Consider the following 14,826-nt stretch of genomic DNA (forward strand, 5'->3'; position numbering starts at 1 on the left):
TTCCTTTACCTTTCTTGGCCAAAGGGGCAATAGTGTCATCGACTACATGCTGGTTTCATCTACCTTTTTGCCCTATCTTCAGTCCTTCAAGGTCCTATGTAGGCCAGAAAGCGATCATATGCCAACTTCTCTGGTCATTTCCTTTCCCTCAGGCTATCAGGCAAATACTAAAGATCCAAAAGTCTCTCCTTTATTGCTATGTGAAAGAAGACTCCGCTGGTCAGACAAACTTCAGGATCAAGAATCTCGTCTTCTGGGATCCACCACTCTGTCATCTCTCAGAGACTCCATTTCCAAGGCTTCAAATCCCTTGGCTATCTATAATCAAATTACTGAAGAAATTAGGCCTCTTCTTGTCACTTCCAAGCCGACGGGACAAGAATCACATTCATATGGCGGCTGGTTTGATTGGGAGTGTATTCGACAAAAACGATTATTGGCCAGAGCTCTTAAAATCCTGAGGAGGGACTCTGCCGAAAACTTTGCCTCCTTGTTGGGGTTCCCCTCCTCCCCCGAGTCCCCAGCTTACCCAGGAAGGAGGCTTCTGGACCAGAACAGAGGCAGCAGCCTTCCCAGCCCTCTCAGGAACAACCCTGGCAACTCCAGGTGAGAGGAGGTGGGAGGGAAACAGAGCGAGGAAGGGTGGGAGTTGTGGTAAGCCCAGGGAAGGTCAGGCCCAGAGACAGGCCCTTTTTGTACCATCCCTGTGAGGGAAGGGGAGGGGCCAAAGGGGAGGGCTCTGCCCTACATAAACCTGGAGGCCAGGGATGACAAGGCTGTTGGGAGTTAGAAGAGCAGGTAGGAGGATCTGCTGCTAGCAGCCCCTGCTCCTGACTAACAAATGCTGCCAACCCAAAGAAGGGGAACCGGGTGACGCAAGCCCCCCTTCTTTTGGGAAACTAGTCTGAGGCCTCCACAAGGGGGTCCCCCTTGGAAAGGCCAGGCGGGCCCTCCCCTCCCCCACAGGGAGGCCTCACACTCCTATATCCAACTGAGGAGAGACTATAAAAACCTTTTAAGATCTAAAAAGGCTGATCAGACTAGAAAGTCTTGGCAAGACCTTGCCTTGGCCGTGTTTGAAAAGGATTCTTCTAAGTTCTGGTCTTTGATCTCCAGAGGTATGAAGCCTCAACATGGTACTCTGGATAACCAGATAACTACCCTCCAGTGGCAAAATCATTTTTCCACGATTTTCACTGAAAATGCCAATCTAAACCTCCTATCTCCTTATTGCGATTTCGCTGCTCCTTCCCTCCGTCTCATACCCAATTGGGACTCCGTCACCTCGGCAGGAATAAAAGACTTGATATCTTCTATTCCAAACAACAAAGCCCCGGGCCCTGACATGCTACCAGGTGAACTTTTCAAACACAACCCAGACTGGTGGTGTAAAATCCTCATCAAATTATTCTCCTATATAAACCATTCTGGAGATTTTCCCCAGGGCTGGGAGGATAGTATTGTGGTACCCATTCATAAGAAAGGTTCCAAATCGGACCCCAAAAATTTTAGACCCATCAGCCTTCTTAGTGTAGCGTCCAAACTCTATACCAAGTATCTCCTACGTAAATTGGAGGAATGGGCTAAAGACAACTCGATCATCGCTGAAGAACAGGCCAGGTTCCAAAAGAGAAAGTCCACATTGGATCTTAGTTTTGTTATCCACCACTTGATCCACAAATACACCCAGACTGGCAACAAAAGACTTTATGCTGTTTTTGTTGACCTTACCTCGGCATTTGATTCTATTAACAGAATGCTTTTATGGCAGAAGATGTCTGCAACCAACATCGATAGGAGACTTCTTCTTCTAGTGCAGAGGATTCATACAAACACCAATCTAAGAGTCAGACTTAGGACATCTGGCACGCTCTCTGAGAAAATTTCTACCGACAAGGGAGTTCGACAAGGCTGCCTATTGGCTCCTTTTCTTTTCAATTTTTATCTAAACGACATCGTACATGCTCTCCAAGGACCAGAGTTTTTCCCTCCTGTGATGGGGGACACTAAACTTCCAATTCTCCTGTATGCTGACGACATAGCACTTTTCTCAACTACATCTATTGGGCTGTGCAGGTTACTGTCTAGATTAAGCTCCTTCTGTACACAGTAAAAACTGTCCATAAACCACAATAAGACCAAAGTGGTCCTTTTTGGCAAACAAAAAAAGAAGCACAAATGGAGGTTTGACGGTAATTCCATAGAACAACTTAGAGCTTTTAAATATTTAGGCGTCACCTTCAATGCTCAACTTGCCTGGTCTCCTCATTTAAATATGGCCAAGCTTAAAGTAGCTCATACAATCCAATCTTTACTACACTTTATGAGAACTAAAGGAAGTAACCTTGTGACTCCTGCGGTAGAGGTTTTTGCTAAGAAAATAATCCCCCAAATGATTTTTGGAACAGAAATCTGGGGCTACTCAAAAACCTCTACATTAGAATCAGCCCAAAATGCTTTTATATGTTTATTATTAAATGTCCCTCGGCAAACTTTATCCCCTCTTCTCAGAGTGGAAGTGGGTTTAATTTCGATAGGAGCACACTGTTATACTGCGCTAGCTCCGTACTGGTATAAATTAGCAGCAATGGATGACTCCCGTCTTCCCAAGATGTGCTTCAGAGATCAACTTATTAACCCTGCTCGGCTATCCTGGGCAACTTTAGTAAAACAGATCATGGAGAAATATGAAATAGTCACGGACACTTTACCTTCCTATATATCCAAAAACGTTAAGGCTATGGTAAAAGATAAAATTCGACTTTACCATATGAGACGTGACTTGTGTGATATTTCCAGCTCAACTTACTCATCCTGGCTCCCATTGTATAAGTTATCATTTGTATCAGAAAATTATTTAACCTATCTTACAGTTCCAGCATTGCGCAAAGCCTTTACTGCCCTGCGCTTTCAGTGTATGCAGACTACGGTCCTTGAAGGCAGATATAAAAATACTACCTACCATCTTAGGACTTGCATTTGCAACTCAGGTGAAATAGAGGATATTTCTCACTACCTATTAAAATGTCCTTTATATGAGCTTCCTAGAACAAAATATCTATTTAATATCATTGCTCTGCTCCAAGAGAGATCCACCTCAGCCTTGATCTGCTGGCTTCTTGCTGACTCTGACACTGACATCACTTATAAAGTTGCTGTCTTTGCCCTTGTGGCAAAGAAAATAAGAGCCAAATTTTTGTTGTCTTAAACTCAAATTTCTCTGTCCTCTTTATTAGTTTGCAAGATCCCGACAATTGTTTAAACTTTTTTCACTTTTGAACTATTCCAAAAATATCCTCTATTTTATGGTTTTGACCTACGTTAAGTATTAAAATCATTTGCCTAATTTTACGTGTTTTGTAGGTTGCAATGCTATTGTGTGCTTTTATATGTATATATTGTAATATGTTCTCTCATATATTGAAATGACCTATGGTTATATAATAATAAATTTCAATTCAATTCAAAGCAAAGCCATGGTGTGCTGTTGCTTGATAAAACCTGTTTAGCTCTAAAGCAGGGGTAGGCAAACATTCTGACAGGAGGGCCACATCATTTTGCTGACACTGTGTTGGGGGGGCTGGGAGAAAAGAATTAATTTACATTTCAAATTTGAATAAATTTGCATACATTTTCATAAATGAATACATTAGACATGGAACTTATATGAATGAATGAATTTGATTGAGCTTATTTATAATACACATGAGTACTATAATACAGGCTGCAATCCTAACCACACTTTCCTGAAAGTAAGCCCCATTGAACAAAATAGGACTTACTTCTGAGTAGACCTGGTTAGGATTGTGCCCAAAGGCATGTAGAACCACATGAGAGCTATGCACTGTTTCCCACACACCTCTTGCACCGTGAAAACATACAGACCAAGCCAGAAACGCATGGAGACATTAGTTGTTCAGAGGCAATGGGAGGGCATTTAAAATCAGGCCCAGGGAAAAGCAATAAAAACACATGGAGACTATAAAAGGCCTTACCCTAATTTGGCCTTACTTGTGTCTGGCATTTGTGACCAGCATGGAGCCAGCATGGGCTAACGTGGACCAGAGGCTCATTGGAGACTGGGGTATCCCTGTGGGCTGGATTTGGGGTCCCCAAGTGCCACAAATGGCCCGCAGGCAGGGGTCTGCCCACCCCCTGCTCTAAAGGAATCCTCTGTTAGCGCAATTGGGGGAAGGGCAGAGTTAAAATTCTTCCATCACCACTGAACTCGGTATTTGGCCTTTGAAAAGACCATTTCTTTTAATTTTCAGGTTCGGCCTCTGCAATTAGATAGTGATTATCCTGATCTTCCTCAATGAATTGTTGTAATATGAATAAATGAGAAAATGTAGATGCACAATTTTCAATATTATACTGTGCACTGTAATTGTTTGATAGTATTATGCCAGGGACTAGATGGGAAGCCACTGAGACGTGATTAGCCATGGGATTCATACCCCCTTTCTATGCTGAAGCCACTGTTCCTGACTCGAAGACGACTATGAATAAAATAATTCAAAGTAAAACATTGTTATTTTAATAGTTTTAAGTTAACAATAAAATAGGATACTCTGGGTTCAGCTCTTGTTATTCCAAAATTTCACCCTGAGCTTCTGCCAGGAAACCAAGAAAAATGCAACCTATGGCATAAGTACATTTTCACAATGTTTAAACTGAGAGTTTTTATTCTAGGTACACTTCACAGTCATTTTGTTGGAGGGGGTGTGCGAAGATTAGATTCTTATGTATAATCATCCCAGGCTTCACCTTTGGACAGAACACCAGCTCTTTCCATATGTCAGAGACAGGAAACTGAAGGAAAAAGACTGATTATCAGATATCTCATTTTTGTCTTCTTATTAACTGTTCTCGTTTGTTCAAATCAGGCCGCAGGAGAATGATGTAGCATTTGGGAGAAAAGATGCAGCCTAGTAGCCCAGCACTGGAGGCCAAGATGGAGAAGATCTCTACAGCCACCATGGCTTTTCCCCTTGTGCTCAGGTAGGTTGGCACAAAGGACACCCAAACGCTGCAAAAGACCAGCATGCTGAAGGTAATGAATTTGGCTTCATTGAAACTGTCTGGCAGTTTCCTGGCTAGAAAAGCCACACTGAAGCTGACAGAGGCCAGGAAGCCCATGTAGCCCAGGACAAAGTAAAACATGGTGGCCGAACCTTCATTACATTCCACTACAACTTCTCTAATCTGTGAGTGCATGTCCAGCTCGGGGAATGGAGGAGAAACAGCCAACCAAGCAGCACAAATGCCTACTTGAAAAAGAGTGCAGGATAAGACAATAAAGTGTGCCAATCTTTTCCCCACCCATTTCCGGAAAATGTTTCCAGGCTTGGAGGCCATGAATGCCACCACCACTGTGATGGTTTTGGCCAAGACAGACGAAACAGCAACAGAGAAGATGAGGCCAAAGGCTGTTTGCCGAACAAGGCAGGTTGTGTTTGTAGACTTTCCGATGAAGAGCAATGAGCAGAGGAAGCAAAGAAGGAGGGAAGTGAGAAGAACATATGTGAGGCTGCGATTGTTGGCTTTGACGATGGGAGTGTCCCTTTGCTGAATGAAGATTCCCAGCACCACAGCTGTGATCACAGCAAAGAAAAGAGCCAAGGCAGCTAAAGTTATGCCCAGGGGTTCTGCATAAGATAAAAAGGTTGGTGTCTTGGGAATGCATCCATCTTGGTGCTTGTTTGGGTAATGATCTTCCATGCAAGGAATACAGTAATCCATGTCTGGAAAAAGAACACATACCACCTTCAAGCTACTATAATTGTTACCAGGAATGACGATCTGTTCTTCCAAGAGTGTCAGTGCTTTCAACACACTAGCAGCCCAATCTTATGGGCCTGCTGTGCTGCTGGAAGGGTGGTGGTTGGTGGGAAGAATGGGTAGGTGGGGTGGGAGGAACAGGGTAGAGATTGGGGTGTGATGGAATGTGTGTCAAGGATGGGTAGGGGGCATTATCAGCTGCAGCATCTTTGCTGATATCCTATCCTTTTTCCTGGCCTCAACCCACCCAGTGGCAGCCCTGGAGAGGGTAGGTGGGGGGCAAAAGCCCCAGGTGCCATGCCTGTGGGCCCCATGGTGGTGGAACTGCTGTGCCTGCTGCAGCACTGCTGCTGCCACCTGCCCCTCAGAGCCATTCTGGGGGCAGGCAGAAGCCCCGTGCTGCATTCAAGGGTGCTCCGGAAGCCTTCTGAGTTCTCCAGAGTGCCCTGTTTAATGGTGCTTCAGAGGACTCAGAATGCTTTCAGAGCACCTACGAACGTTGTGTGAGGCTTCATAGGGTGCATAAGTATCCCCGGTGGGGGGCAGCGTGTTGCAGGGGGTGGCATGTTGTGGTCCCTGGGCAGCACAGTGGCCAGGTCTGTAACTGAATCCAGCTTGCCAAGTCTGCTCGGACCTGCCCCAGCAAAATTGTCCCATCCTGGCAGTGTACCCCTGGGGCAAGGGAACCAAGAATCTCGCTGAGACATCTGGAACTTCCCCTTTCGGGATGCAGTGCGTGCTCCAGTGGAAGGCTGCTCCAGAGGGGAGGGGGAGAGGGGTTAGATAGGATCAGGGCTTTTTTTGTAATGGAACGCACCGGAACGGTGTTCCAGCAACTTTCCCCCCCTCCCTGCCCCCACCTTTTTCCCTCCTGCCTGCACCGCCCCACCCCCTTTTTTCCCTCCTCCTTGCCCCCACCTTTTTTCCCCTGCCTGCACCACTCCGCTCCGCACTGCTGGCTAGGGAGGGATTCGAACCTCCAACCTTGTGCTCCACAACCCAGCACTCTCTCCATTGGGCTATAGGAAAGCCTATTGTTAAAGTGTTCAGAACTAATATATATGGTCTTCAGCCCAGCTGGTGGCCATCAGTCCCTCAAGTATTAGTTCCAAACACTTTGAGCCTAAGAGCTCTGGTGGCTCAATGGCTAAACTGCAGATCTGTGGAGCCAGAGCCTAGGGGTTCAAATCCCAGTGAGGAATAATATTTTTTTTTAAGGTGGGAAGGTGCTCCATTGCTGCAAAATATAAAGGTTGGTTGCTAGTTGCCAAAAGGGGGGCCAGTAGAAGCTGCAAAACTCCTCAAAGTTCAGTCCCAGGCAGGCTCTTTTTTGACCTTTTTTTTTAAAGTCCCAGGTAGGACGTAACCCACAGCCTCCAGCAGGGGGCTCACTCCAGGAGCTTAACTGTGGGTTAAGTCCTAACTGGAACTTAAAAAAAAAAAAGGTCAACAAAGAGCCTGCCTGGGACTGAACTTTGAGGAGTTTTGCAGCCTCAAATGGCCCCCCTTTTGGCAACTAGCAACCAACCTTTATATTTTGCAGCCATGGAGCACCTTTCCACCTAAAAAAAATGATTCCTCATAGGGATTTGAACCCCAAGCCTCTGGCTCCACAGACCTGCAGTTTAGCCATTGAGCCACCAGAGTGTGTGTGTGTGTATAAAAATGGCTTAAAAATAAATAAATAAATAAATAAAAAGTTGTGAGTTCCTGCCCCTATTTTTTTACAAAAAAAGCACTGGATACTGAACTATACACAGCTTACCGGTTTGATTTGAGATCTTCCCTTCTGGACACGGAGCACAATCATAGCAGCAAAATTTCTCCCCTTCCTTCCTTTTCCTGCTGGAACCAGGTGGGCAGTTATCATTACAGAGAGACAAGGGTGGCACCTGTCAAATCGAGGAAGTTTTAGCATTAACACCAAGCATGTTTGGGGAGTTTTGGTGTACAAATGACGTGCCAGTTAAGAAGAGGGGTGATGACAGTGTATAATACTATCCTTGAGCTCACAGGTGGCACATTTGGTCAAATGTTCTCAGAATTATTTATGACAAAAACATAAATACAATTAGAGGATGATAACAGTTTCCACACTTGGATGGAGCCCTGGTGTATTGAGGTCAAGAAGGAGAGGTAGCAGTTGTTTCCTTGACCTGGCCTTTGCTGCCCCTTGAGTCTCATTGGACATTGGCCAGTTACGGGTCTGAGTGGACTCAGAAGGATGAATCCAGGCTAGGAAGGGGGATCAGATTTTGGCAGCAGTGCTGCTGCTGACACCACCCCTTTCCTGGCCTTGATCTGCTCTACTCCTTGCTTGCGTCTCCACCCCATTCTGCCCACTTGCCTCCTTGTTCCACTGACTCCAGAGCACCGCCCACCCCTGTACCAACTAACCAGTGCTGGGGTACTTGAGGTGGCTACCAGCATGAGGGTCTGGTCTTTCATTTCTTACAGTGGCAGCTAGGCAGTGTGTTACAGTACCTTGATATATGCAGTGCTCAGAAAACACACCCAGTCACTGGAATATGCATTCTGGCGGGGGAGAGGACCAGTAGGATTGGGTCACTTATCTGACCATGCTGTTTTTGAGCATTGCAGGGCTGGGGATCCTTCTTTTGTGTCACTTAACAACTTTGTTCGCTAGTAGAAGATGGCTTTTCTCCACAGGGTTCAAAGTGCTGCACAAGCAAGGTGCAGTCACACATGGAACTTTTCAAGGATCACGCAAGGCTCCTTGACAGCTAACTTGATAGTGTGGGTAGGGATGAGTGGGCTGACAATAAAAAGGGAGGCTTCTGCTTGAGTCTTGGGCTGTCAAGCTGTTCCGGGAGCCTGTATTCAGCTGATCACTTCCAAAATTCAGGGCCCAATCTTATGCGTATTACACCAAGCCATGCTGTGTTGGTTCTCTTCTTACACTGGCACTGACTGCCACTAAGTAGTCATTGCAAGTAGCACAACATCAGGAGAGGCAGGAGGGGATGGAAAGAGGGCAACTGGGGGGTAGAGGGGTGGAAGGGGAAGGAGATGGGAAGATATCGTCCCATTGGATATCTTCATCCCCTTCCTGGACCTGATCCTGCACACAGGTCAGTACAGAATTGTGACAGCAAAATAGATGTTGAAGGTCTGAATATACCCCTCTGTGTTGTGGATATTTACCTCTGAGTAAAGCAACAATTGTTCCCTTACCTAGAGAAGAACTCTGCAACTGACCCCCACCTTAGGATGCAGCGGTTGTTGTTTTGGTGCTGGTGCATCTATGGGGGTGGTGGTGAAAATGATAAGTTTGGAATAAATGTGCCTCTAAGGACTGCAGGGAAATGTACAGGTGAGTAGGAACTGGACCCCCAGACACCCACTGCCACCTACCTGCGTCTCTCTGCACATAGTAAAACAAAATTTCAAATTTTGCCAGGAAATATTTATCTTGCAAAAAAAACAAGATTCCCCAACCTGAATAAAATAGTCAGGCCACTCAATTCCATCCACATCAATGGCAAATGTTATGCCTGAATCAGCCTGAAGATTCAAACTCCCCACTTTGACTCTGACATAGGAGTCATTCCTGAAAGTGATCAAGTTTGTAATATCAAATCCAGCCACTAATTCTCCATGTTCGTTGAACTTAATTTCCTCTCCACAACTGTTGTTGAACGAGAGCCTCAGAAGAGGTGAGTGGAGCTGGGTGGAAAGAGGCATGAAAGCATCAGGTTTAAAACCTACAATTATATTGCTAGTAAGCTGGTCTAAACTGAATTCCCCATATGAATTTCCTTCTTAGAGTGAAAAGGGTTTGATAGATTATTCTTTGACAAGTTATATTCGGCCATAGCTTCTTTAGGGACCATGTAAAGGAAAGATCCTAGCCAGATTCTATGCCAATTCATTGCTTGAGTTGGTTATGATGCTGATTGGGAGAACTTCTGAAAAGAACCACATGTCCTGGTAGAGGGAGGGCTTCTCAGCATCTATGGGCTGATCCAGGGCAGTAGGGCCTAGTGGTTAGCACACTCATGCCTTTCCTGCCCCCCTCTTTCCCCTGCTTGGACACTCAGCAGAATGCAGAAAAGCTTTGGTACAATGTCACCTCTGCCACCAGCCAGGAGATCAGGCTAGAGAGAGGGGCTAACTGGGCAAAGCCCCCGCTTTGAAAAAAAAATTGAACCTCTGTGTTTTCTATCAAAATCATTCTCATACTAGCACTTGTAGAGGAAGTAGATGTGACAATTCACAGTGCTGTTCATTTATACTGTAAACAAATTACTAAAAGTCTAACCAAAAAGGGAAAAATGAAATGGTGGATAAAAGCAGATAAAGAGGAAATAAACTTGGCTAAGGGGTATTCCCAACTGCACTTATAATTTATGCCAGCAGATGGTGCTGAGGCACTTTGTGTTGCATGTTATAAGGACCAGCTGCAAGTTAAATCTGAGGACATAAGAACAGCCCTGCTGGATCAGGCCATAGGCCCATCTAGTTCAGCTTCCTGTGTCTCACAGTGGCCCACCAAATGCCCAGGGAGCACACAAAACAGCAAGAGACCTGAATCCTGGTGCCCTCCCTTGCATCTGGCATTCTGACATAACCCATTTCTAAAATCAGGAGGTTGCACATACACATCATGGCTTGTAACCCGTGATGGATTTTTCCTCCTGAAATTTGTCCAATTCCCTTTTAAAGGCATCTAGGCTAGATGCCGTCACCACATCCTGTGGCAAGGAGTTCCACAGATTAACTACACACTGAGTGAAGAAGTATTTTCTTTTGTCTGTCCTAACTCTCTGAACACTCAATTTTAGCAGATGTTCCCTGGTTCTGGTGTTGTGTGAGAGGGAAAAGAGCATCTCTCTATCCACTCTGTCCTTCCCAGGCATAATTTTGTATGTCTCTGGGCGCAATCCTAACTCACTTCCCAGCACCGACATAAGGGTAATACAACTTTGAGGTAAGGGAACAAACATTGCCGTACCTTGAGGAGGCCTCCGTGACTGCTCCCCATCTGCAGGATGCAGCACATGTCCCACTAGCACAGCTATGCCAATGCTGCAAAATTGGTTAGGATTGGGCCCTCAATCTTGCCCCCTCTCATGTGCCTCTTTTCTAGGCTGAAGAGGCCTGAATGCATTGTGGAAGGACTACAAATGGCAAAAAAAACCATAAGCACTGATGATCTCTAGCTAGACTTATTCCTGCCTTTTCAGGGTTATCCAGGTATCCAACATTTTCACTCATCTTCAGTGAGTCCCTTCCACCCAGAGCCCACTACATGGGCTTTGGGCTTCTGGAAGAAAGAGAGCACTCCTTCTTGTCAGCTTGGAACTTTTAGTGTTAGGTTTTAACACAGTCACTGGTTTACCGGAATAAGTCTTTCCTTCCCGGAGGAGAACTGGCAGGAACATGAGCCAAGCAGCTAGTTCATTCCTGATTCAAACTTTCAGACTCAAATGGAAGAGAAAAGCGAAACAAAAATGATGTTTTGCAGAACAGAGGACTGCAAACCTCCTGCTCCCAGCATCTGAATGGCACAGCAAACGCCCCCAAATGCAGATAAATGCACAGAAAAAAAAAAACAGGGGAACTTGGGGAACACAACCAGTCAGCTATCACCTTTCAGGAACCTGAGGACTCACAGTAAAATGGTAATATTGGATTGACAGGATTACCTGCCAGGGCTCCATGATCAGTCTTTTTCCATTCCCTCTTTCTTCATATCTGGCGCTGGGGGAAGGCAAGAGATGCAAGGCATGTGCCACAGCATAGACAGCATTATAGATACTATAGCTGTGGCCTGTCATGATCATTTCAAAAATAGGTGCTGGGAGGCTCTCCAGCTCCTCCTCTCCGGTACATTGTCTTCTACTCCTTGGAGGCACACCAAGTTTTGGGAACAAACAGCCAAATGCATGCTCCCAGAACATCTTCATAAAGCCATTACTTTTATCCTCCAAAGGGTCTATATTCTGAAGAAAGTCTGTGAATCCAGGAGGCTGATTGGAATGAATTGAGAAGGAAAGAGCACCATGGAAGAGAGCATCACGGAATGGCTGAATTTTAAATATCTTGTAATAGATGTTGCTTGTAAAATCAATCTGGGCTGTCATAATCCACAATTTACCTTCAGGGGGTTTAAATCCAGGAATGACCAGAGGAATCATATTTATAGCACACATAGTGCTCGTCAATGATACACTATTTGGAATGTCCCCATAGAAAACAATTGCATTGGCTTTACTCTCCAGGAACACTGGCATATTGTTCACAAGTTCTTGGAGATATTCAGTTATTGTCACAGCATGCATTCTCCCTTTATGCCTTTCAGTGAAGGCTGAACAAATTCCATTTTGGGACAGCATGGGTTCCAAGACCTGCAAGAAGTGTTCTCCAGCTTCATTATCCATAGCAAGGAGGCCAACCCATTTCCATCCAAAATGCAGACATAACTGGACAATTCCCCAGTACTGAAGGGCTTCATTGGGGACCATGCGATAAAAGGAAGGGAATTTGGACTTGTCCTTCTTTTCTGGTTCAAATGAGCCATAGGAAAACTTGAAAAATAGAATCCAGTTACTTTAGGCATGAAATAGGATTATTTGAAATTCATATTATGTACTCGCTTAGAAATTAATTTCTAACTCACTTTTTTTTAAAGATAGAAATCCTCATGGCTGCTTGGATTGAATTATAAATGTACTTTCCAGTCTTTAAACTGTTTAAAGAAAAACTGTGTATTTTGTCCCACTTCTACAGAAGATAATTCAATTTATTTATTTTTTATTTTTTTGAGAAAGAAAAAAAAATATTTGGGAAGGCTGAAATGTTTGTGCCATCTGATATACTCCAAAATAGAAAAATTCTTAGATTTCACTTATCTCTTTAATCCTACATATATTTTTTCAGAAGAGAATGTTCCTGCCCTGAGTACCTGGTGACACATCTAATCATAAAAGAAGGGAAGAGTGACTTACATGTGAAATGAAGAAAAGGATAGTTCTTACCTGTGGAATCTTGAAAAGACCTAAGGTGTTTGCCATATATGAGGAGATATCAGAGAAAAGTCCACCAACGGCTCCAATTAAATTTTTCTTGGAGCCACAGTTGTAGTTGGGGTTGAACCTTGATGACTGAAAGAGCAGGCCCAGAGTATTGCGGTAGGTCATCCTTGCAACACTGTAGCTGTCATAGATATGAAATCCCAGAGTGATATTGGGCAAGATTTCAGAGTTTTCATTGATCTCATCTATGGCAAAAGCCAAGGCCAGGATGTGCTGGTACAACCTTGTTATCATTCTGCAAAGGAAGTGTCTGACAGTTTTAAGTAGAATCCAACAGTGTCTGAATACATTTTAGCAACTAACTGGCCCTCCCAGGTTCTGAGAGTTTGAGCTGCTTGGTAGTGAAATGAGGACCAAAATCATAGAATCCTAGAGTTGGAAGGTGCCTAATAGGTCATCTAGTCCAAACCCCTGCCTTAGGCAGGAAATCCTCTTACAGCACTCCAACAGGTGCTTGCCGAGCCAGTAAAGTTACTCTAGTTTGTCATAGTTGTTCTCTGCTGAAAAGAGCAGGTATTACTGTTTACATGAAAGATATTTCTGAAGTGAGGCACAGCCCAGTCTGCAATCTAAATAATATTTGAAATTTATCGGCGCACACACAAGAACACAGAAAGACATTATAGAACCATCTATTCAGAATGGATGGCAATTTTCCAAGCTTGTGAACCAAATCAGAAATCCAACTGGATAAAATTTTCATTTGTCAATGGTGAACCTGCCATGAAGTGAAAGGGGCAAATGCCCTGGGCACAGAACCTTGTGCACCTCTAGGACCACACGGAAGCCTCATGGAGGCTCCCGACATGGTCAGTAACTGAAAGATTCTCCTCAAAGAGTATGGTTGTTTTGATATCTTAAACCAGCCTGAATGATATCTGAACATCCTTTCCTTGGGGTTGCGTTGCACTTGCATTGGCACTGGAAAGTTGGACAGGATTGAGCCCTTAGTCTGGTTACTTTCAGGCTGGCCAAAGAATCCTCCATCCAGGATAGCCCGGTTTCTGTGCTCTTGGAAGAGATGACATCAACTGAAAGCCTAATCCTATGAATGCCTACTCAGATTTAGTCCCAGTATAGTCAAGGGGGCTTACTCCCAGGTAAGTGTGGATAGAATTGCAGCCAAAATCTAATTTATGTAACAGACAACTAGAAGAGTATTGTTGAGAGCAAGGCTTCCTAAGTCTTCTATGGTCACTAGACAGGAAACCAAAACACGACAGGTAATAAAAAGAACTGTATGATATTATATGTGAGTTGAAATGCTTTTTACTACAATCCAAAGGGCACAATCCTAACCAATTTTCCTGCACTGGCATAGCTGTGCCAGTGGGGCATGTGCTTCATCCTGCAGATGGCAGGAAGTCACAGAGGCCTCCTCAAGGTAGGTCAATTTTTGTTCCCTTACCTCAAAGTTGCATTACCCTTACGTTGGTGCTGGAAAGTGGGTTAGGATTGCTCTCAAAATGTCCTTTTTGAGCATAGCATGTATGTCTCTTTGTATGTCTTTTAACCATTTCAAATGTTAAATTGTTCGTATTTCATAGCTATTCATTAAAGACCCCAAACACGTCTTAAGTGCACAACTCATTTTCCCCCAAACTGTCAGATCTGTTGCGGATATGCCAAGATGCAGAATGCCAATATATATATATATTTGACTATTGGAGGATGAGGGGAGAGAACTCCTTACAGTGGTAATTTTTTAATCTCTTGATTAGAAGGATGTTTTTCGAAGGAAAATTTTGGAGACATGTAACTGATACTAGATACGATCCCACCAATAAGAATCTCTCCTGGCTGGTACCACTCTTGTCTGATAAGCATGGGAACATCCCCCGCACACTTCTCAGCATGTGCTTTGCACACCATTCGAGGTAGCAATAGCAACAGCAACAGCAGCATGATGGATAAGCCCCCTTTTCTCCTTAATCTCAACCATGTTAAAAAAGCCAGACTTGTATCTCTGTTCCTGGAACTTGAAAGG

General features: G+C 44.4%; 1 protein-coding gene across 1 annotated transcript; it reads right to left on the minus strand.

The window, feature by feature from the left end:
• Positions 1–4,842: 4,842 nt before the first annotated feature.
• LOC136653706 (vomeronasal type-2 receptor 26-like) lies at positions 4,843–13,073 on the minus strand. The gene is made up of 3 exons (XM_066630588.1): positions 12,783–13,073; positions 7,547–7,673; positions 4,843–5,744 (listed from the first exon to the last, which is right to left on the minus strand). The coding sequence occupies exons 1-3, from the start codon at positions 13,071–13,073 to the stop codon at positions 4,843–4,845; spliced, it is 1,320 nt and encodes a 439-aa protein (XP_066486685.1).
• Positions 13,074–14,826: the final 1,753 nt, after the last annotated feature.

This window comes from Tiliqua scincoides, chromosome 5 (genome assembly GCF_035046505.1).
Source record: "Tiliqua scincoides isolate rTilSci1 chromosome 5, rTilSci1.hap2, whole genome shotgun sequence".
Taxonomy (NCBI): Eukaryota; Metazoa; Chordata; class Lepidosauria; order Squamata; family Scincidae; genus Tiliqua; species Tiliqua scincoides.

Excerpts from the sequence above, each read along its gene's own strand:
- LOC136653706 (XM_066630588.1), bottom strand. The coding sequence starts at position 13,073 with ATGATAACAAGGTTGTACCAGCACATCCTGGCCTTGGCTTTTGCCATA. Across the intron at positions 7,674-12,782 it reads GTCTTTTCAAGATTCCACAG|GTGCCACCCTTGTCTCTCTG; the intron begins GTAAGAACTATC and ends TCGATTTGACAG. Across the intron at positions 5,745-7,546 it reads GAAGATCTCAAATCAAACCG|ACATGGATTACTGTATTCCT; the intron begins GTAAGCTGTGTA and ends TTCTTTTTCCAG.